The sequence below is a fragment of the Centroberyx gerrardi genome, chromosome 8 (assembly GCF_048128805.1).
Source record: "Centroberyx gerrardi isolate f3 chromosome 8, fCenGer3.hap1.cur.20231027, whole genome shotgun sequence".
Classification (NCBI taxonomy): domain Eukaryota; kingdom Metazoa; phylum Chordata; class Actinopteri; order Beryciformes; family Berycidae; genus Centroberyx; species Centroberyx gerrardi.
In genome coordinates this window covers 18,230,443-18,253,167 of record NC_136004.1, presented here as the reverse complement: position 1 = coordinate 18,253,167, position 22,725 = coordinate 18,230,443, and the positions used below count along the sequence as shown (strand labels likewise).

The 22,725-nt window shown below is 41.6% G+C and overlaps 3 protein-coding genes across 3 annotated transcripts; 1 reads left to right on the top strand and 2 right to left on the bottom strand.

Annotated features, from left to right (window-relative positions):
* Positions 1 to 375: 375 nt before the first annotated feature.
* LOC139914440 (cell division cycle protein 20 homolog B-like) lies at positions 376 to 8,286 on the bottom strand. The gene is made up of 9 exons (XM_071902766.2): positions 8,260 to 8,286; positions 7,976 to 8,201; positions 5,144 to 5,263; positions 3,897 to 4,132; positions 3,621 to 3,715; positions 2,868 to 3,096; positions 2,511 to 2,636; positions 2,223 to 2,346; positions 376 to 499 (listed from the first exon to the last, which is right to left on the bottom strand). The coding sequence occupies exons 1-9, from the start codon at positions 8,284 to 8,286 to the stop codon at positions 402 to 404; spliced, it is 1,281 nt and encodes a 426-aa protein (XP_071758867.2). The 3' UTR covers positions 376 to 401.
* A 541-nt stretch (positions 8,287 to 8,827) lies between these two features.
* gpx8 (glutathione peroxidase 8 (putative)) lies at positions 8,828 to 11,211 on the top strand. The gene is made up of 3 exons (XM_071902765.2): positions 8,828 to 9,086; positions 9,247 to 9,508; positions 10,592 to 11,211. The coding sequence occupies exons 1-3, from the start codon at positions 8,880 to 8,882 to the stop codon at positions 10,753 to 10,755; spliced, it is 633 nt and encodes a 210-aa protein (XP_071758866.2). The 5' UTR covers positions 8,828 to 8,879; the 3' UTR covers positions 10,756 to 11,211.
* Positions 11,212 to 18,920: 7,709 nt separating this feature from the next.
* On the bottom strand, positions 18,921 to 21,975 carry mcidas (multiciliate differentiation and DNA synthesis associated cell cycle protein). Its single transcript, XM_071902764.2, has 7 exons — positions 21,959 to 21,975; positions 21,319 to 21,413; positions 21,098 to 21,177; positions 20,508 to 20,568; positions 20,022 to 20,248; positions 19,551 to 19,661; positions 18,921 to 19,367 (listed from the first exon to the last, which is right to left on the bottom strand). The coding sequence occupies exons 1-7, from the start codon at positions 21,973 to 21,975 to the stop codon at positions 18,921 to 18,923; spliced, it is 1,038 nt and encodes a 345-aa protein (XP_071758865.2).
* Between the last annotated feature and the right edge of the window lie 750 nt (positions 21,976 to 22,725).

Genomic DNA, 22,725 nt, shown 5'->3' with positions numbered 1-22,725 from the left:
TAAATGGTGACATCAGTGACTGGAGCTTTCTGTGGATCAGCAAGCTAAAGCAAAACCATCCTTTGTCCTATCTTTCCCTCTATCTCACCTCTTATACCAAACAGTAAAGCATCTCTGTCATACAAATCTCTCAAGGAACATAAACTAAAATTGAGAAAAGGGTATATTGTATTGAATCTGAAGCAAGAAAAGCTGTGTTACATAAACTAACCAGGTTTGACGGAAACAGTTTGCCTTTCTGGTATACTGACTATGTGGTTGACTGAAAGCAGGGGACAGGAAATGTGCATACGCTGCACAATAATATTATCAAGGGGGGAGCGAGCTGAGGGTCTGAGCCGATGATGACAGCATTCCCCATCACCAAGGCCTTGTGTGATGATGTGTAATGATGGTGAGGTCTACATGGCCCAGATGTGAACGCACTGGTCTGCTCCTGCAGAGACGATCCGAGTGCCACAAGGACTCAAGGCCAAGTGCAGGACTCGATGTGAATGACCTGAAAAACAACAACATGGTTAGTTAACATGGTTACTGTGATGTTCAAATGCCTTGTTTCCTCCTCTGTATCAAGTGTCCTGGAGTCCAGAAATAAGTCCTGCCTTCATATTGGGCAGTGATGATTACTATTGGTGCACCTCTACTCCTACTGGCCTGACCTGTATTATTATGCTCACTATTGCAGATGGCATTTCAGTTCACACAGGCCACGCAATCACTCAACAATAACACATGAAGAAATATAGAAAGCTTAACTAAAAGTATTTAAAAATATAAAAAATATCAAGGAGCCTAAGATTGTCCAGCATTGCTGGAGACCGGTCTTCTCATGAATGGCACAAACACAGAAAATTTGGATTGCCATGAAGGAAGTTGATCTTTGGATTGTATTCGTGTTTCTGACGAGCAGCTCTTATGTCTTTCCTGCCTTGTCAACTCATAATACCTCAGGAAACTGTGACACCTCATATGAAATGTGGTGATTCTGATGGTCGTTTGATGTGTTTAAGCCATAGTTTCATATAGACTGGAAGCCTGTGCTCTGAATGAATCAGCACAAAATGGTTACCAAATATAATAGTAGAAAACAGAAGCCCAACAATGATCTGGGGTATTAACTGTCACACCCTTAAACAGTCACCCTGGAAAGAGCTATGGAAAAAAATATTTTACTTTTTTGGAGAAGCAGCTTTTAGTTTTTATGCTCCTCATGCCTGGAACAAACTAACATTACTAACATCTTTTAAATCAGGGCTTAAAACTTTTCTGTTCGCCAGGGCTTTTTAAGAAATCTAGGGCAACACTCATCTGCACTGTAATATTTATTTATTTCTATCTTTTATGTGATTTTAATGCACTTTTCACTTTTCTAATCTTCTTGCACTGTCTTTTTATCTATGTCCTTATTTTTATTTTATTTATGTAAAGCACTTTGAATTGCCGTTGTGTATGAAATGTGCTATATAAATAAACTTGCCTTGCCTTGCCTTTAAATTCTCATCACTAGCAACCCAAATACCAACCTAATCTACCCTATGGCTGAGATGTCTGTTTATGGTAAAGCTTTAATTTCAATTATATCATTTTTTTCAACATTTTATATGAACAATCTTTTCAAGACCTTACATATTGTTTCATAACCTCTACTTTACTGATATAATCATTATCTTCATCATTACCCCGCTATTCCTCTCAAACACCATCCTATCATGCTGACTTATCAACCACATGGTCACACATGTTTTTGGGACCTCTGGCACTAGGAATTTCTGAATATTTTCATACTTTTTTGTAATATTGTTATTATTTAAGTTATGTTCTACTGCAAAAACATCATGGTTTGCCCCTTGATTGCCAAATTCCTGTTTTATGCCCTAATCTTTGAGGGGTGATTTTGGGGGTCTCTGGATTGTGAGGCCTGCTGTTCTTCACAGTTGAAGTGAGAGATGACACCCCATGTTCAGAGAGATTAAGGGGGGATCGGTCCAAACCAATCAAGTTGATACACAGATTGTTTTCTCTTGTCATGTATTTTTGCACTCTCAAAGTCAGCTCTACCCGCGTTAACCCTGTTATATTAATATTACTCTACATGTGTAATAAAGTATACATACTGCTTCTTTCATGAGTGACCCATAAACATGTCATTTGGGCTGTTATGAATGTGTTCCAAAGAAAGTGTTGAGGGCTGTGTGAGTGAATTGTGTTTCGGTTTCTCTGACCTGCTAGCTGGTAGGTGGGGCTGAGGGAGGGGGAGTCCCAGGCCCAGCAGGTGAGGTGGTGATGGGGGAGACCGTGACCTGTGACCAGCGCTCGCTGCTTCTCCGCCCACCGCAGGGAACAGATCTGCAGTTGGAGTCATTACACAAGTCAGGGATGTGGCCCTGGGTTCATTAGGAGTCATTACAAACAAACCCAACACCCTAATTAGTGCAAAAGCAAAGTCTATCCAATCAATATTCATACACAGTGAAATGAGTTCATTGTAAATTCATGTAAGCCAAAAGCACCTGTGAGTTTGTGGGGACAGAGTCTATGCAAGACCCAGAGTGTGTATCCCAAATTCGTAGCTCTCCATCTCTCCACCCCCCTCCTGTAGCGATCAGCTGTCTCTGCCATGGGCACCATCCCATCGCCTACACACACACACACACACACAATGAATACACACACAATGAATACACAAGCATGCACACATGTATTTATCCTAAATAAAACGAAACCGGCCAAGAGTTTCACAGTTTTTAAATTTTGACTTTTGACCTTTGACTCCCCGCCCCACCCCCTTCATTGTGTAAGGGACAAAAAATCATACATGCAGACTATCAGCTTTTAACATCAAGTTCCCCCATGAAGGATACACTGACCTTAACAGCGCTGGGTTGTTTCATTGTGCTGACTGGCTGACGTGACCTTGTGACCCCTGTGATGTCACTGTCCCATATACTGAGCAGGCCGTCTGTGGAGCCGCTGGCCAGGTGGTCGTCTCCTGGCGACCACTCCAGGCTGCACACGCCCCCCTGCTGAGCGGACACACCTACCAGAGGGGTGGGAGCCCGCGGGTCATGGTGATGGATCCGTCCCAGAACAGAGCCGCTGTCACATTGGGGAACACAGTGATGATGATGTCATTCTGTAGCATAGACACTGTACATCAGAGAGACTTTGTAGTAGTAGTAACTGTGCTGCTAATACGCCTAGATTCCATTTGCTAGGATAATAAACTGATAAAGATTCTGATGTGGTTCAATGGCCGCCATTGCCCAAAACCAGTCTTTTTGTGGCATTTCTGCTTTATTGAAGTGTTAAGTTGAGAATAATGGGCAAGATAGGGGAGAGAAGAGTGCCTTGGACATCCCACTTACCTTCTGTTTATTACTTTCATCTTCTGCACTGTATATTTTTCATTAAAAAATCAAACAGAGCACTCAAACCTTTTTTTTTTTTACAATATTATACTTGAGAAGATTAATTATCTTCCTGACATAAAGTCAAGATACTCAATCTCTCTCTCACTCACAGGCAGACAGACAGACAGACAAACACGCACACGCACACACACACACACACACACACACACACATACACACACACATACACACACACACACACACCAGCACCTGCTGAGAATGTCTTGTTTCCAGGAAAGGGCTCCCACCACAGACAGATGTGACGGCACACACCTCACATTGCTCTTGTGTTCCACATCCCACAACTGAAGAGTCAAACAGAGAAATGTTTGACACACAAAATAAACCACAAACCGTTGTCCCACTGATTCAACAAGGTGTCACACTTCCATTCATGGGCCACAAATAGCAGCGTATATTTGCAACTTAAATATGAATCAGCTTACAACCCTTTATCCTCGTCCATTTCAGTTCCAAAGCGTTTACCTGTATCTCCCCTCGCCTGGTCCCAATACTGAGCGCTCTGCCGTCTCTGCTCCAGCAAAGAGAGGAGATGGCCTGCCTCTGCCGGCACAGGCGTCCTGGCTGCGCCGGGGCGACAGCAGGAGGACTTGGGTGCAAATGTCCCTCCAGAGAGTGAGTTTCTGAATTCCAAAGGTAAACAGAAGAGCCGAGAGCTAATGCTATCATGCCATTACAACTGCAGTCTAGAAGATTAGTGTCTGTAAAGGAAGAGATGGAAAAGGAGAGAAGGACTCCAGCGGCTACTTTCCCAAACATACATGACAGCAGCTACGTATTGCTGATTTGGTCTAGACTACCACACTAATGTCATCTTATTAACTGAAATTTTCATTAAAGGAAAACACTGGTGTCATTTTATTTTTGTCCTATTTCCATCAATGTCCATGAAAAGTGTAAATCCACTGATGGAGGTTTGCCCGACTGCAATACACATGATAATAAGATATACATCAGTGGGCTTAGACTTTTCACAGGCAATAATGGTGATAGGAAAAAAATAAAATGACACCGGTTTTATCCTTATATCCTAATCTAGCTGAATGCTTGCACTGGACTTCAACTTGAAAATACTGGAGGTCAAACTACCTCTGTAAAGTAATTTTGATGAGTGTGTAGCAGGCCTAAAACACTTGTGATACCACACAACACAAATATTGGTCCAAAAGTTTCAGTTCACAGGGTTTTGGAGACAGGCCAGTGTCCGTCAAGCTTCTCAGAGAAGAAGTGCTGATCTAGAATCAGCGAACAGTTCCCCGTGACTATCTCATTAATCATGACCTGGGACCAACCCTTAATCAGCACCTCCACTTGCAGACAACTTGCAAGGACCACCATGATATCCTCTTTCATTTACTGGGTGTCTAAAAATCTTCTGCCACACTGTGTGTTCTGTTAGACTGTGAACATTTGCAAAGAAGGGCACTGATGTGGGTAGAAGTTAAAAATATATATACACACACACACACCCTCAGACATGCAATGACAAGTATCAGTTGAGTGATAGCATATGTGTGTGTGTGTGTGTGTGTGTGTGTGTGTTTTCAATTTCGACTGAAAATCAGTTGAGTGCCGAAAACTGCATACTGTGTGTGTTATTAGATGGTTCACTGTGCATTAAAACAAAGACAGCAACAGTATAGTGAAGAACTACAGCACAAAGGTTATGTTACATGCTGTGATGATTACATTAGACTTCTATCTTCTCTTACAGTAGTCGTTCAGCAGCGAGGGAGCAGCCAGCTTCATCACTGCCTTGTCCTGCGGACTCATAGAAGCTTTGCTCAGAACAGCAAAGGGCCGCAGCTCACTGCTTACTGTATCATCAGAGCCTGTAATACAGCAAGGTTGTGAACACAAAAACACAGAATAGTTACACATACACAAAAAAAACAAAAGGATCACATCCAAAACAATTCTTTGGTCTACTGCTGATTATGTCATTCATTTTCACTAATTCATATATAATGCAATCCTTATTTTTCTGTCAAATATTCTGCCGAAAGGTATTTTTGAGGTATGACATGCTGACCACATTGAGTGTCTTACATGACCATATAATTTCTTTGGCATTTTGTGAGGATTTATCATTTTAACATCAATAAATCACTGTGACATTCATTTTGAGACATTAGTATAATCGACTGTTATAAGTCTAAATCTGCTGGATTGCTTTACGGCACAAAACAGGAGGAGGGCGCTGTTCTTCCAGCTCAAACGGAGCTGAAGCTTTCAGAGTTTCTTGCGATGGCAGATGGTGGAACGAGTGGAAGGCTGATGGAAAAATCACTTACAACGTGTTTATCCTCTTCAGTAAAGCAAAAGAAAACACAGAGCGATGCCAGGGAGGGGGAGGTGCGGAAGTAGCAGCATCCTCTTTGCAATTGTAAGGTCTAGCAATAGAATTTACACACTGAACCAGTTTCGACTGCATTTCCTGGTATGACTTCATATCCCCGACCATACAGGTAGTGTTAGACAGCAATTCTATCTAAATGTGCTATAATTGGCAACACCAAGTTAAATAATCTGTCTCTCAGCCTTTCTTTCTTTCTTTCTTTCTCTCTCTCTCTCTCTCTCTCTCTCTCTCTCTCTCTCTCTCTTCTCTGTGTGTGTGTGTGTGTGTGTGTGTGTGCATGTAAGCATTGTAAGGATTTAGTGTAAACAAGCTAAAAAAAAGAGCATTCATACTGTACCAGCCCTTTGTGCATTTCCATTTCCTTGTACTGCAGCTGTCCACACCCAGTCCTGCAACACAACATATTCTCTTCAGCTAAAATCTTTTATACGATGTTCAAAAAAATCATACAAAACACAGATCTCTATTATTGTGTTCATATTAACATGTTATCATTAGCAATGCCTGTGCACAGTTTCTGACAGAAGTCTATAGTCTGTGCGAGCTTTTGACCATAATTTTGTGGATTTTGTGACATTAGTGACACAGTGTCACCTAGTGTTATCCCCGTTAAAAAGATATTTCAGCCACATATGAATACACTAGGCTGTAGGTTTTTTGTTTTTACAGCAATCCTCATTTCACTTGGAGTGACCTCACAGAGAGGAAACCACAGATCCAAAATTAAGGTCAAACATTTCTCTGGCCTCCTGTACATCTCAGCCATAAAAATAATATTGCTTCACTGACAGGTTTGTACAAATCCTGTCTATAGCTAAAATATCGAATGTCTAAGAACTTCAAGAAACTAGATCCATATGTAGCACTTCTCACTTTATTCCATTCCACATTATTACTGGTAGCAGTGTGGAAGTGATAAGGAATAAGGGATGCCTGCTGGAGGGAGATCCACAAACCCCTGGAGGTTTTTAATCCCTCTGCATATCCTTTGTTTTGTTGTCTTATATGTGTAGCCTACTACACTAAAATCAAATGACAGTGGCACACTTACAAGTTCCTTTAAATCAGTAGAAGAGCTTTTCAAACCTGTTCTGGGGCATTCCCAGCTTCAGGCTTGCCCCTGGCAGGGACGGTACATGGTGAGACCGGTGGTGTGACAGAGCCACTGTGGAACCCGCCTCCAGCCTGCAACACTGTCTCTGATGACGACAGATGATATCCAAGTTATTAATGCCTGGACCCCTATTACAAATCACTGCTAGAATGAATAATATCTCTGTATACTAAGGCAGCTGGACTTAATGGTGATGATGACAGAGAAATGATGTGTGAGGGTTTTGACCAGCAGGGGAATGGCCCTACAGTTACGGTTGAGTAGTAACGGAATACATATAACAACATTATGTATTATATCTTGTCTAAAATAATAACACACTGTGATTACAGATTTAGTAGAGGATTACTTATAGGAATACTTTGAAAGTGAAAACGAGAAACTCAGAAGGCCATTTAAATAGCGGCAAGCATTCTACGTCTTTATAAAATATGGCACAGAGGAACATTTGTGTTTGTATGCAAACCTGAAATAAGTTTCCTGAACTTTGTAATTTATATGGCAACATAATGTGAAAGTAACCAGAATACATAGTAGTGTCTACATAGTGTAATCAGTAATGGATTACATTACAATTTTGATGAGGTAACTAGTAACTGTAATGGAATACAACCTGCCGAAACCTGCCTACAGTATGAAAGGCATTCATCATTTTGGTCTCTCTATCCCTACCACTGATTTCTGACGAACACACACACACACACACGCACACGCACACGCACACGCACACGCACGCATGCACCCACACACACACACACACACACACACACACACACACACACACACTGCTAATCGCTCCCATCATGGTGCCTACAGCTCTAAGAATGTGTGTGGAGGAGGATAACTGGGGGGCAGGAGATAACATATTAAACATTCCTCCTGTTTCCACTTACTCAAAAGCACCAGAGAACACAGCCTGCTAAACTCACGATGGTGTGTGTGTGTGTGTGTGTGTGTGTGTGTGTGTGTGTGGTATCCCCGTGCACGTGCATGTGTAACCTGCCCTTAATCACAGACAGGTAGACGCTCCAAAGCCTCCTGTGCCCAGGTGTGGTGTGTGGATAAAAATACCTTGGAGGCTTCCCTCGGTGACATCCTGTGCTGATTTGCATTTTGGTGATTCCCTTGGTGGCGAATCCAACGCCAACCTCTGACAGACCGGGTCAAACTCAAAGCCGGATAGACACTGCCGCCCAGTGGCCAGAGGAGTACTCGCAACAGGAACCTCACTGCTGCTCCTCTGCTCAATCCGTCTCCTGAAGTGTTTGTACGATGTGTGATGCGCGTCGATGTGTCCCTGGAAGATAAGGAAACAATAAACGTAGAGTAAGTAAAGTAATTGTATACCAGTTAACCTCAATAGCCTCAAAATTCTGAATCATTTAACTGCAACAATAATTTAGCTTATTCAAGCATCACGGAGCCCTTATTGTGAAATCCAACTCCATCAATGTCAAGCAAGCAAGAGTAAAGACTAAAACTTCCGGTCAAAACTTAAAAAAATAAAACCCTGAAGAACATGTTGCAATGTTTTTTGGGTGATGCAAAGTACCAAAGCAAATACAACAAATGTAGCCTATTTACACATACATTATAAATATAGGCTACATTATACATGACATACATATACATACATTGTATATACTGTATTATATGGAGATATGATTATAGTGGGGTTTTTTTTAAATGTGCTTTTTTAGCCTAACCAGATTTACTGGTCAATCCATGCTAATTTTCACCCGGAGATACCATGCACCATAGTACAATACAAACTATTTATTATCTGTTTATTAGCTAGAGCTATATCACGTATGAAATCTGATGATTCCACCAAATTCTACGCTTTTATTTTGAAGGCGAAGGTCCTTCCTTCCGGTATCTCCCTGGTTATCTCTAACTAGCTTGACGCAGCACTTTCCTCCGGTCCGCCCAAGAGACAAGAACCCGATCCCAGGTTCGTTCTTCCCCCTCCAAGATGGAGGCCTTAGGGGGCTACCCTACCAAGTCCTCCAACCCAAAAGCCAAAAAGTTAACGGTTCTTTTAAGCATGACAGTTGGCGTGGGGTGTTTGTTCCTCTTGCAGACCCAGCTGGTCAAGCCGAGAAAACCGAAGGACTTTTACTCTTTCGAGGTCAGAGACGCAAAGGGGAGAACGGTTTCCCTGGAGCGGTACCGAGGGAAAGTAAGTCCACATCAGCAGTTTGTGTGTCGGAGGAATCTGACGTAGATTATGCCCGAGTTAACCAGAGGGGTGGTTAAATGCAGGTTTCATTGCCTAACGTGCATTTTCTTCTAGCTTTCTTAAAACAGTTTTACTCTGTTGTTGTTCTTCTTCTACACAGGCGTCTTTGGTTGTAAACGTGGCGAGTCACAGCGAGCAGACGGAGGTGAACTACCGCTCGTTGCAGGAGCTTCACCGGGAGCTGGGGACTTCTCACTTCAACGTCCTCGCGTTTCCCTGCGGCCAGTTTGGGGACACCGAGACGGGGACCAGCCGAGACATCGAGGCATTCACCAAGTCCACCTACGGCATCACCTTCCCTTTCTTCAGCAAGATCAAAATAATGGGCTCTGAAGCTGACCCTGCCTTCAAATTCCTCACAGGCAGGTTTACAAGCTGCCAGTTGCTTTTACACTGGAAGAAGCTCAACTATGGCAAGGCTTACCCTATAGCTACTTGGTAATTTTAGCTCAAAGTACCATGTAATATAATAACCACAGATGCAGTAGGCTACCATAAACAAAATAACATAACTGCAAAAGTACCACAAGGAAAAATAGGCTAGGCTACTAGGCTACTATGATTAGGATTCTAACAAAATATAGGCTGTAGGCTATGCTATTTTAAATAAAGTGCAAATTTATAATGCCCGCACTTCCACAGCTGTTTGCGATAAACTATAGTCTGGACTGGACCCAAATGCAAACCGTAGCCTGTAACCCAGTCTGGGTTCCTCACAGAAGGAAGTGCAAGTAATGATAACTTCCTTTTGGATAATGTCCATCACTCCTATACAGTTTTACTCAGACTCCTGTCTGCCAGAGAAAACAGTCTGGACCTAAACCAAACAACACAATCTGGGATCCTCAGAAAAACATAGAAGGGATGTAAAGTCTCTTGTAGCTAAATTTAAATAAATAAAAACAAGGTTTAATCATAAATTTAAGCCATATAGGCCTAAAGGGAAACATCCCCGTCTCCTATTTTAGAGCAAATTGCCAGTTGCACAAGTTAACTACCCCTGCGCTGCGTTGTTCAAAAAGTCTTTTAATAATTAAATGTTATATTTAGCACATTAATATTTTAGTAGTCAAACTATCTGCACACACAGACTTTAAAGTCTTCTTGGAAGGTGCAAAAGGATAAAGACAGTACTAAATAGAACAGAAAAATTCCATGCACACTGCCTTGCAATACACAGCGCTTTATTGCTGAGCTTTCGGCCGGAAGCCTTAAGGCCGAAAGCTCATTTTTTCTGTTCTATTTAGCACATTAATATTTAAATTAACTTGTGTGGTCACAAATGTGCGTTTATTAGGCTATTTTGCAATGACTGAGCCAATCAGAAGTGAGGACTGAACTATCCTTTCTATAAGATGATTTATGATAAAGAGTCTAGATGTTCATCATTAGACTGGCTACATTTACGCTGAGCATCATGAGGCAACTTGCATGTTATTTTTCAGATTCTGTGCAGAAAATCCCGAAGTGGAACTTCTGGAAGTTTCTGGTGAATCCGGAGGGGAAGGTGATCCGGTTCTGGCGAGCCGATGAGCCCATGGAGAGCGTGCGGCAAGAGGCCACGGCGCTGGTGCGCGAGATCATCCTGAAGAAAAGGGTGGAGCTCTGACTGATAGAGACTGGACACATCTCTGTCTCTGCTTTGATAGAGGAACAAGTGTTGGACTGTGGACTGTTACAGTGAGTGTAGTTCGGTGATGTCTCGCTCTCAGCAACATGCAGGATAAAAATCACTAGTTTCAGAAATACATGCAAGATTAGTCAGTGTGCGTGTGTCTGTGTGTATAATAAGGACCATTGTGTGGGGAATAATGACCATCATCATGAACATTCATTATGACCACTGGTGCAACTGAAGGATTGTTTAGCCATTGAACTCCACTCATTTGTTTGGCCTAACCTGTATTTCTTACCATCTCTTACAACTGTTTACATTAAATTGTGTGTCCTTTGCTTCTGACAGTTGGGCAAGGTGAGGTAAAGCACATCACTTTAGCCCATTTGGACTGATTTGAGGTCAAAAATGATGAACAACCACTCAGTAATAAAACTTTTGAAATATTAATTGCATCCCTGTAATGAGCTCAAAGTCTTTGGATCAAATATTTCAAAATCAGAGAAGTGCTTGCATGTCACTTTGTTAACTGATTAGTGAATATAAAGTGTAATTCCTCTCAGAACAACAGATAGTGGGGAGTCAGATCAGATGCCTTGATATGGAAGTATGTGTAGCTGCTGATCTTAGAACAGCCAGCTAACACCGCACTGCCTCATCATGACACAGGATTACCATGGATAGTAATGCAACCCAAAATGCATACTGGTGCTCAAATATTTAATAGTTGATTGTGTTATATTACATAGTTTATAATATAGTTATTTCAGTTTCTTTGGAATGGCTCACCTCTAAATCCAAACAATTCAGAATAAGAAAACTGACGAGTGATTTTGATGAAATGGTTCTTTTTTAAATCAGATCTATGACAGGAGATCTGAAAACCTAACCCTCTGTTTTTAATTGATAGGACTAAGTGATTTTTAGCTGTATGGTTCCCCAGAGTTGCTTGTGTGGATTATCCTGGACAGCTGGAGGGCAGCAGCAGGTAAGCTGGCAAACACACAACAACCAGCTAACAAGACACTGCCTTCCAGCCAACCAAGAGGAGAGCTGGGTAAACCATGTAGCCTTCATAATATCAGAGGGTGATATTATCTAAATTGTTCTATTTTATGCGGGACCATCATTACAAAGATGTTTTGCAGCCAAGCTTTGTTCAAACCCACAGAACTTTATTTCAAATTCTAGGCGAGATCACAACATACCAAATATGTCATGCTGAATTACAGCGTATATGTATAAAGTGGTGCATAAACATCAAGATTTTTTTCCATTTGATGTAATGGTGCAGCTAAAAGAAGATTGTGCCTTGGGTTTGAATATTTCACTCAATATAAGTGTGCTATCTTCAGTGAAGCGTTGGAACGAGCAGATACAGAATATGTATGTGACATTGTCGTACAGTATGGAAAAAAAAAATGCTAACTTTGAAGCTACTTAAGAAGAAATTTAAGGGGAAACTCAGGGTGGAAGGGATTAAAAATGACAGCCTACTTTTACATCACCATTCAGAAACACTGGATTTGCATTCCATGGGTTTAGGTTGGGAAGAGCAAATGACACCAAACCAGGAGGCTGGCATCTTTATGCACTTGATCCAAAATGTGGGAGTGAAGCCCGGGCAGCATGAGAGCTACAGTCTCTGCAGTGTGGTTAGTGGAGAAGCATCAAGCCTGTCAGGTATAGAGTCCAAGGCAACTGTTAAGGTAGCAGAGCAGTGTGAGCTGGCAGATGTAACGTCAGCTAACATTACACTGCCTCCCAACCAGTCACAACGCTCATAGGCCTATATGCAAATGCATGGATGAGAGAGATTTGACTATGTTGAACTGAGTGGTTATCAATGTGCTGGGTGCAGAATTAAGTGTTTGCTTCAGTAGGTGGGACAATAGATACATTTCCAATTTTATTCTAGTGTTGACATACTTTTGATTTTCTGAGTGAATAACATGGAATGAGAAGGTGTCAGTGTTGAAGCCAGTGGACAGCAGCAGTGAGGAGTGTAGCTGACAGCTGTCAATCAGATAACACGCAGCCAGCAGCGGTACACTGCCACACTGCCACCATCAACTCCATACAGTCCAGAGGGATGCAGATATTCTAGCTGAATTAGTTTTAGTAGGTCTAGATGACCTTTTTTCAATTTGGCATGAAATGAATTTGATATCAATTTGATTTTTTCTGTAGAATTGTTCAATTCTTACCTTGAAGGGGCCGTGTCTCCTCTTTCCTACAAAACCTCTCAGCAGTCTCGTCATGTTTTCCTGCATGGTCATCAAAAAAGATTTTTAAAGACTTTAGTCACTGTGATGCTCACTAACTTTAAAAACACGTTTCTGACAGCTAAACAGCCTCTACCCAAGCAACTGAATCCCCACTTTACAATGCTTCAGTTAGTATTTAATAGAACTTAGCCTATTAGTTGTAGTAGCACTCTAAAAGGGTGTGCTATTTTTAACCCATCTGTGTCTTCTTTGGGATAGCACACAGTTGTGTCAGGCTAACACATGTTAATGACAATAGATTTTAACATATGCTATTTCTAACCATTCTTGTGTTGGAAAGTAGCAAAAATGTGTGTTGTCCCAAAGAACACACGCCTCCTTTTCACTAGTGTAGGCTAGTATAAATTGCCTATAGGCCTACCTATTATTTTTTTATAAATTGCTTACCCATACATCTGAATCTCCACTTTTGACTTTCAGGTGCGTCTTCAGCTTCCATTCCATACTTCAGTAAGACACTATTAGTATTTCCTTCAGACTACAGACTGGTAACAGCTTCTCCCAGCCGTGCCTTGTGCACCTGTCCTGCTGCTGGAGGAGGTCCGGCCCTAAATATGCTGCTGGGCGGATGGTGGAGCGGGAAGCTCCGTCCTCCGCTCTGCTATTGGCGGTAAGCTCAGTTTTTTTTTATCAGGGATTCCCTCCGCGTCCTGGTTTCTCCTGGAAACAAACGACAGTAATAGCGGCGCGGCAAAGTTTTAAAGGCGGCGGCGGCAACTCCGTTTACAGCATAAGGACTGACACATCACCTTTAACTCTACAGGCTGGAGCAGTCTGTCACATGCAGACTCAGGACTGCGTATTATGTCTTAATAATGATTGAGGAAAATAAAAGTAGTTATCAAAATGATTACTAGGCCTATTCTAAATTATTAGGCTATTCTAATTTTAGACATATCTCTATAAGGTATTATTATTATTATTATTATTATTATTATTATTATTATTATTATTATTGTCTTTATCATTATTATTATTATTATTGTTGTTGTTGTTGTTGCTGTTGTTGCTGTTGTTACTGCTATTGATGCTGCTGCAGCCGTTGTTGTTAGGCATATTATCAGTCAATAGTGATAACCCGATCGCCTAATAGCCTAGAATAAACAAACAAAAACACTTAAATAAGTGTAATTGTTTCTACCATAAACCCAGATATTCGTAAACTAGCCTATGTTGATTTTTGCCAAGTTAATTTAACCTGACTTGTGACAGCTTTTCCCTTTTAATTGTTATTAACAAGCATAATAACTTTTCGGTTTACAAGTCGTATCCGCGGGTAAATTTCCCCTGGCTTTCTGCCTTGGCTTTTCGCTGAGCCATTTAATGATAACCTGTAGGCCTCTGTGGCGCTAACAGGGCTGAACGGCGCGAGACGGGCTCGTTCTGCCACCTGCCACTTCCATATGCGCTCCCAGCCTGAGCTCGAGCCTGCAACTCTGCGACAGGTGCGTGCACTCAATGACGGCCAACAGATGCTGACAGTGTTGTGTAGTAGGCAGCGATGCGGAGTGGTAAATAAAAATAAAGAAAGCTGTGGAAAACTATTAGCCTACCTGACCTCCAGTCGGTGATTATCATGGGGCAAACACCCACAAATATCAACAAATATTAAATACTTTAGAAAAGGATGACATTTAGCCTACGCTTCCCCCCCTGAAAGACAATATATTTTTATATAACTTGAATTAGTTTGATTAGGTGTATCCTACTATAAATTCACTTCAACTCCCTTACCCATCTTTTACTTGCGAAATAGAGTTTATCCACCTTTTTAGGCTTGCATAAATCGTTGAGGTAAATTTATTCTAAGACTATTCATCATATGAAGTAGCCTTAGCCTAGTTAGTAGTAGTTGTATTCATCATAGTAAGCAGGTTATGAAACTGATGGCCTGAAGGGAGAAAGCATAAATGAATGCTTGATTTTTGCAATCCAAATAGAAATAGATTAGAATAAATTATTTGTTTTCATCATTCTCTCTCCCGCCGGACCCGACCAGGTTTGTAGCCTACTAAGGTTTGGTTTTAGTCACCCTAGAAACTTATGGGCTATTGTTTCAATATTTTTCTTCCCCTTCCCGCATTCTCCCCCGCAGTTTGGCGGTAGCTTAACCGGTCAAATGTGTCACACGCACACAAGCAGCTTAAACAAAGCTTTGCCCACTACGCCTATCCTCATCAGCCCAGTGCTGGTCAATGAGAAACGGATTTGTTTGCAGTAAAAGTGGCTCAAGGCGCGCCGTGAGCTAAGCTGATGTGAGTTTTCGTGCTGTCAGGGGCGAGGCTTTGACAGAGAGAGTCTTGTTTGATTTACGTTGGCAGCAGGAATTTAAATTGTTAACGGTGGAAGTCTTTGGAAAGCCCATAGAATCAGTGTGGCCCATAGGCCAGTCACATAGGCTATGAAATGTGTGAATGATGATTTGAAATGAGGAATAGTTTAATTTAACTATAATTCACTAGCCTATAATTCACTACTAACTATAACATTAGAGAATATACAGGTTTCACTCTATTTCCACCAATGTTATCTCCCCACAGTGTAGACAGTTAACTGAACGCTAAATCAACAATTAGGCTAGATAGATAGATAGACAGATAGATAGATAGATAGATAGATAGATAGATAGATAGATAGATAGGCTACTGACTAGACCTGTATAGTGCGATGGTGCATAAAGAGCAGTGTGTGAGATATTTGAAGAGTTTGGTTCCAAAGTGAATTAATGAATGAAAATCGTGACTCCTATGATTGCAGGCGTGAAAATAAAGCATGTGATGGGCTACTACTAATGTTATGAGTCATTTACAGACCTTAGATTATAAAAATGAATGTTTTTGATGATTCAATCATCTGCTATTTTTGAAATATTGACTGAATGATTTCAGGTTGCAAAATCTTTCCAAAATGGATAGTGATCTGTAGTGAAACCCTACATTTCTAGACAAACAGTTATTAAACATGTACTGTAGATCAGGACACTTGTACCTGATTAAGACCATTTTTCTATGCACATGGTGATGTCACATGACCACATGGGCTTTAGTTTGTGATTTAAGAGGCAAACAAGTTTAATGCTTCTGTTCTAAAATATATCTTGTGTACAGGCAAAGGTTGGGCTAAAATAAGCACAGGGTTTATCCAAAAGGCCACTCCACTGGGAGCCAGCAGAGAGCTTCAAATGGCTGGAGTATACAACCACAGTGCAAAACATCACATCACTTGCCGTTTAAAAATATTAAAATATCTAATATTGAATATGAAATTTAAAATGTGAGATGATGGTCATTAGTACCTTCATCACCTGCGTTTGAGTTCATCTGGATCAAGACTGTAGCAATAAAAGACATTAATATCATTATTTAAAAACTTTGTCTTTACCAAAATGAGAAACAGGACATGATCTTTCAGAGACAGGAGTACACACACACACTTCCTTTTTAAACACTGCGATGTAGATGAGTGGTGATAAGTTATCTTTGCAGTGTTTAATTCAAGACATTTTCCAGTGAATGTGTTATGTTTAATTTATTAGATCTATATTTAAGTGTTAATTCAGAGGTGGGGAGGCTGTGGATGAACTTGATATTTCACTGCTGTTACTGATGATAAACTCAGTGCTAAATCTATGGAGCATTTTGACATTTTAACCCTAACCCTAACCCACCAACAGATTTGTCAAAGCCAAAACCTAATGCACTGGCACACATGGGATTTGCCTCCCCTCTAACGCAGCTGGGAGGCGATAGTTTAAAGAACTTGCACAATATGCTTCACCTTTTCATTTTGACACCTTTTCAGGAAGCATCGACACAAAAGCAGGCTGGAGACAACTTGAGTTTTTAAAAAAAGACTCATTAGTTAAAGGTAGCAGACAAGGAGGTGATGCAAGTGCAGTTAAATTCGAATAGAGTGCAAAGTCTTAAAAACATTCACTGTTCTAAAATATTTACTCAGTGAAAGAGTAGAACAATGCAATAAGGAAATATAATAATAAATAATAAATCACAGCATATACAATTGCAAGGTGAAGTTTAACACAGTGAGGCATTGCCTATGCCAAAAATGCATAACAAAATACTTTTACATTGTTCATCTAAATTAAACATTGGTATTCTCTTTGTATGATCAACTGATCGGACTTTAACACATTTCCTTGACAGCATTGTTGGCATGCCTCCATAAAAAATACCAACAGACTAGTTGCAATAGCATAAATCACAGACTTTTCAAACCACAGACTATTTCAGCACCATTATGAACCTTAAAATATGCAAATATTTGGTATTGTTGGAAAGATAAACTTCTCATCCTTCATTGAATTCATTCAGGTAACAGGTACAAATCATCTATCAGGATTTCCTGTTCATAAACCAGAGAGTTTCCTTAAAAACTGTGAAGTAGGCTTAAATTTCTAACTGAAAAACTTCTCTGTTGTTTGCTTTGTGCTTTAATACATCACCAAACATTTTCAGCTACATACATCGGGGTGATATTTCATAATCCAACTTGAATTCTTCATTAACTCATACGAATGTGCCTCGTTACCTGCTGTGATGTAACTTCCCATGAACTTACAGTACGGACAGTGTCAGGCTTGTGCGAACTCACTCATCAGGCCTCCATCTCATTATCAGTATCTTCTTATCTTCATTTGTGTTGTTAAATCCCCCTCAAACACGCACGCTCATGACAGCAGTACTGTAAATTATACTGGGCTGGAGTGTTGCCTTCGGTGCTCTTAAGCAAACAGACGAAGGTTGTGGAGTTTGAACAGGTGTGGCTGAGGTTTGACGCTGTCCTGTGGGCCGCTCTGCCTCACACACACACACACACACACACACACGCTTTTTACAGCTGAAGCCCTGAGCAGTGAGGGTAAAGGAAGGTTACATCACAGCTACACAAAGGTCAGAGGGTCACATCCTCTATAGATTAGTTGATCTCATCTTCTTGTTTTCATTTCCTCACTTGTTCTAATCCAAGTTGAAAAACAGAACTTGCAAAAAGTTGTTTGGAAATATAGAAGAGTCGTATCCTCTGAGTAAATTACCTTGAATCTTTTTTTTCCACTGAATACACTTTTAATCCAGCTAAGCCGTTACCAGAAGGGTTTATATGATATGGTTTAATATGTCAAAACCCGCAATTTTGAAAAATCGATTAAAAAAAAGAAGGAAATGAACACGGATGCTGACTGCAATGCATCATGACTCTCTGGCCCGTGTCAGTCTATGGTCAGACCACACAGCCACTCAGACGGAGACAAACGGGAAGGAAGTACCTGCTGCTTAAGAAGGTCATGGGGTTACGTTTGTTTTGCTGCTCAAACAAGGAAAGTTCTCAGTGAAAACAGTTTCTTTCCATTTGTTTATATATCACCTAAGTTCTCCTTCTATAATAAAATCACTCCATGGGCCAAGTCAACTTTAAAAATATTACTTTTCATTACATTTTTTTATTTTGCAAACTTTGGAATCATTTCTATTTTTGAAACAGGTGTGAAAAGCATATAGTGAGGTGTGAAAGTAAATATGACATTGTTGCAGGCTCCATTGTTTGGTTGGATCATTACATTTTGGGTCATGTAAACAGAAACACAGCGTAAACAAAAGCTTGGGCAGTATTATTTCCTTTGTTGAGCTCCAGCTCTGGCTGATTAGCTTAGCAAGCTACCTGAGGAAGACACTGTTTAATCATTCACAGATATCACTATAGGTTATTAGCTAAGCATTAGCAGTAGTTGCCCACCCACACTTCCTACCAGCCTTGAATGTAGTCCTATGGCATCTTAAAATGGGCTACTGGACCCATTAAAATAGGTATGGTGGTTTCTGGGAGATTGTGATACTCTTTTTGCTAACTCTGCTTTCAGCTGTGGTCGGGTACCCAGCGAAAGCGGTATCCTCCATGCTGGGTCCTCGAGGTGAAGGCACGTCCATGAGGAAACACCTGGGTTCTTATGGTGCAGTGTTCTCTAATAGAAGTCCGGAAAGACGAGTCGCTCTCCCCTGCTTCTGCTCCATCCACGCTCACGCTGCCACTCTTGGCGATTGAAGTCTGTAGGGATGAGAATGCACCGTACATGCGTATTGTCTCTGGTTCCTGCTGCGGTCTGGGGCCGTTAGCGCTGCTGTGCAGGACAGCATTGCAGCGTGTGCTGATGTCCCTCAGGATGTCCTCTACGGAGCCGGGCGGCTCTGCTTCACATTCCTCATTCAGTCGCTGCCGCTTACAGGGACTCAGTGAAGCAGAAGTTTTATCACTGCAAGGCATCACCGGTTCTCTTCCACTTGGGTCTCTGACGGTCATCAGCTTCTACGAGAGAAAAGGATGGAAATGTAAAACCCACAGGAATAAAGCTTAGACATACATTTATGAATCCAGGTTGAAACCAGGTGTGTGCATGTATGTGTTTGTTTGTTTGTGTCCATGTGTATGATTGTGTGTTTGTGTGTGTATCTGTCTGTCTCTCCATCATGTCTCGCTCTCTGTACTCACTTCAAGCACTGAGGCCAGGTGCTTGGCGCGGCTGGCCAGCTCCCTGAGGTGAAGGTTTCTCTCCTGGAGCGAGTCGATCTCTTCCTTTTTTCTGTGCAGAGTTTCATGGAGCTGCAGAAACAGAGACAGGTCTGTTCCATCATGCTCATCTTAATTTAAAAAATCAAAATCAACTAAAAATTTTGACCTGGTTTGATTTTGATTCATTTGGCCATTAGCAGGGGCTAGAAATCTCTTTTACCACTCGACATGTTATTTACCACATAGTTAGAGCCATCATCATATATTGCACCTCTCATATCCATCACATGCTGTGTTATGTGTGGCATAATAGTATGCTGAAATTGATCCAAATAAAGAAGGGGATCAAATAAATATTGCATCATTGTGTGTACCAGTCATTCAGTCCGCAGAAAAGAAACCAGGCTTTCAGTTTGGAATCTAGCCATAAATCTTAGTGTGAGGATTTACCTGATTGTTGACTTCCATGGCATCTTCCAACACCCTGCCTTGATGCCAGGCCATGCCCTTCCAGAGAGCTCCATCCTGGGCATGGGGATTGCCGGCCGCTGGGGACGAGTTATGGAGAGCTTCCTCTGGAGAGAAGTCCTGGTGAGGGGTGAGGGGGGGTATGATGCAGCCCTGGAATGGAACGAGTCCAGCAGGAGACAGACTGCTCTCCAGTGTGGCAGGAGAATCTGACAGAGGAGACAAACACCCAGGGGTTCAGTCATCACTTCTTTAGAGGTTTTCTAGGTTTTCCTTAACACCAAAGATGATGATGTTGATGATTATCAGGCTATCATTATTATTATTAGCAGTAGTAGTAGTAGTAGTAGTAGGAGGAGTAGCAGTAGTAATTGAAGTAGTAGCCTATTTAACAGTATTGCACACATTCATAACTGGGATTTAAATGTTGCATCTCTCTGCAGTTGAAGCTCTGTTTGGTTATCTCACCTGCCAGGAAGTCCAGCGCATAGTCTCCAAAGTCTTGGTCATCTCCATCAGATTCGGTCACCTGTGGGCGATTCAAATGAACGATTAAAAACAGCTATATGAATTTCTCGATAATCCACCGAAAAGGAAAAACATAAATGCCCCCAGATGTATCTGTTCTACCTGAAAATCCCACCAGGACCAAGGACGGTAATGTGGGTTCATAGCGGAACATGTCTCGGTGGTCATGGTGTGTGGTCGCGTAAAGGCGCAGGATGCAAATGTGTTTTGGGCGTCAGGTAAGCTGTGCCAAAGTGGCAGTTTGTGGATAAAACTTGTGAGGTCCAGCCAATTAGGGGAAAGGCTCTGTAGGCTATAGGTAGCCTGCGTGTCATGAGCAAACTACATTGCCATTCGTGCAGAATTCCAGCACTCTCCGCACTGTCAAACATTAACAGCATGGGAGTGATGCAGGACTCGCACTGCAGGTAGAGGACCAGATCCCCCCACTCTCGCAGGTGTAGTAACATATAAATACATGCATTTACATAAGCAGCATAATGTAAGAACAATTCAATGTCTTACATGAAAAATAGTCCGTTTTTCCTCACCTGAGAGCCAAGGGAGTCGCTCTCCCGTTTGGCCACAGACGCGCAGTCTTCCAAATCATCCCATGCAATTGTTGAAAAGGCTGTAACACAAGACAAGCTTGGTGTGACTGGATGGTTCAACCCTTGGAATCTATTTACACTTATGGTCTATCTTATGGATACACGCTTATATGTGTTTAAACATGCATCAAGTTCAACCACGATGTGACAGTTGTGCATACCCTGTTCAATGATGCAGGGGAGCTTGTCGATGTACACGGTGACTGGACTGCTGCTCCTCGGCATCATCACTTTGCCCTGTAGGTAGGAGTTAAGTCTTTTAATGCAACACAACGTAGCTGCATTGTGTGTGAAATGCTATTAAGAAAGATTTCATACCCTTTTGTCTGCTGCAGCGCTTCTCCCGTGTTGGCCCATTTTGTTGGGACAGATAGCACCAAACACCTTTCTGTCTCTCTGCATTTTATCAGTCCAGGTCTGGCTGATGGAGGACTGAAGCAGGACATGGTTTGATTTAGAGTTGATATAGCGGACATTCTCCCGGTTTGTGCCGCTCTGTGCCGCGGCCCCATAGTTTTGGCCCAATCAAATGCATTTATTTGGTCTCCAGGGAGCGACAGCGTCCTCGGAGATTAAGTTGGTGCAGGCTAACGGTTTTCTGGCCTGAAGTGTAAAGTGGTACCGCGCATAACGGCGCCATTACAGCAGGTGCTCCGCGTCAAACCTGCCCTCCGCCTGGGGACCCCGGGCCAGATTGTCCCTGCGCCCTGCCAGGTCTTTCTACTAGTCTGTCTGTGTTATTAATTTAACACATTCACTTTTGTCTTTATAGTCTATAAGCCACTCGAGGCTCTGGTTTACAGTGATTTAGAAACCATCTTAGCTATTATAAAATCACTGTAAATCACGTCCTCGAGTGGCATATTGCTTTCAGCCAGAGGAAATCTTTTACTTTTTATCAATTATGATTAAATGGGTAACGGATCTATCCGTTTTACAGCTTATAATAACGGTACGGAGATGGGTCTTTTTTATCCAATTGTGCGTAAAACACCTACCCATTAGGTCAAGGCCCGTGGCCACATTTAAAGCGAAGTGGAAAAGGAAAAGAGCAATTAGAGCAGACAGCTCAGCAAACACTCATGACAAATGTGTCTATTTGTAAACAAACAAGAGCAGGTCTACTTGGCCCTTCAAGCTGAAAGCACCTGTGTGGTCGACACCGTGTCAGCAGGTCGAGCTGCCACGCGTAATGGATTATCAGCTAAAGCGCTCTCAGTTGACCAGGCTGTTGGCAGAGTTCACTTCAAAATAATACAGGCAGTGATGCAATGGTAAATAAAAAAGGTGGGTAAACTATGACCTCCAGTCACCAAAAAATCAATTATATTTTCAGAAAAGTATTGATTTATGCTTTATCCCTTAAAAGGCCCTATCCTCACACAACTTGCATCATTTTGATACTACTTACTATGATGTAGGCTTATTAGATTTATGTCAGTCTAAAAAAGCTGGGCTAACTCTATTCTGCAAATAAAAAGTTGGGTTAAGTGACTTTAGGTGGGTTTGAATATAGGCCCATAATAAACATTACATGAAACTTTATTGCATCATGAACAGCTTGAACA

Coding starts and splice junctions, on each gene's coding strand:
- LOC139914440 (XM_071902766.2), bottom strand. CDS start 8,286: ATGATTCAGAATTTTGAGGCTATTGAG. Junction 5,264..7,975: donor CACCGAGGGAAGCCTCCAAG/GTATTTTTATCC, acceptor GCTGTATTACAG/GCTCTGATGATACAGTAAGC. Junction 500..2,222: donor CCCCACCTACCAGCTAGCAG/GTCAGAGAAACC, acceptor GTTGTTTTTCAG/GTCATTCACATCGAGTCCTG.
- gpx8 (XM_071902765.2), top strand. CDS start 8,880: ATGGAGGCCTTAGGGGGCTACCCTACCAAGTCCTCCAACCCAAAAGCC. Junction 9,087..9,246: donor TGGAGCGGTACCGAGGGAAA/GTAAGTCCACAT, acceptor TCTTCTACACAG/GCGTCTTTGGTTGTAAACGT. Junction 9,509..10,591: donor TGCCTTCAAATTCCTCACAG/GCAGGTTTACAA, acceptor GTTATTTTTCAG/ATTCTGTGCAGAAAATCCCG.
- mcidas (XM_071902764.2), bottom strand. Junction 21,178..21,318: donor CCCCTGCATCATTGAACAGG/GTATGCACAACT, acceptor CTTGTGTTACAG/CCTTTTCAACAATTGCATGG. Junction 20,569..21,097: donor GCGACTCCCTTGGCTCTCAG/GTGAGGAAAAAC, acceptor AATCGCCCACAG/GTGACCGAATCTGATGGAGA.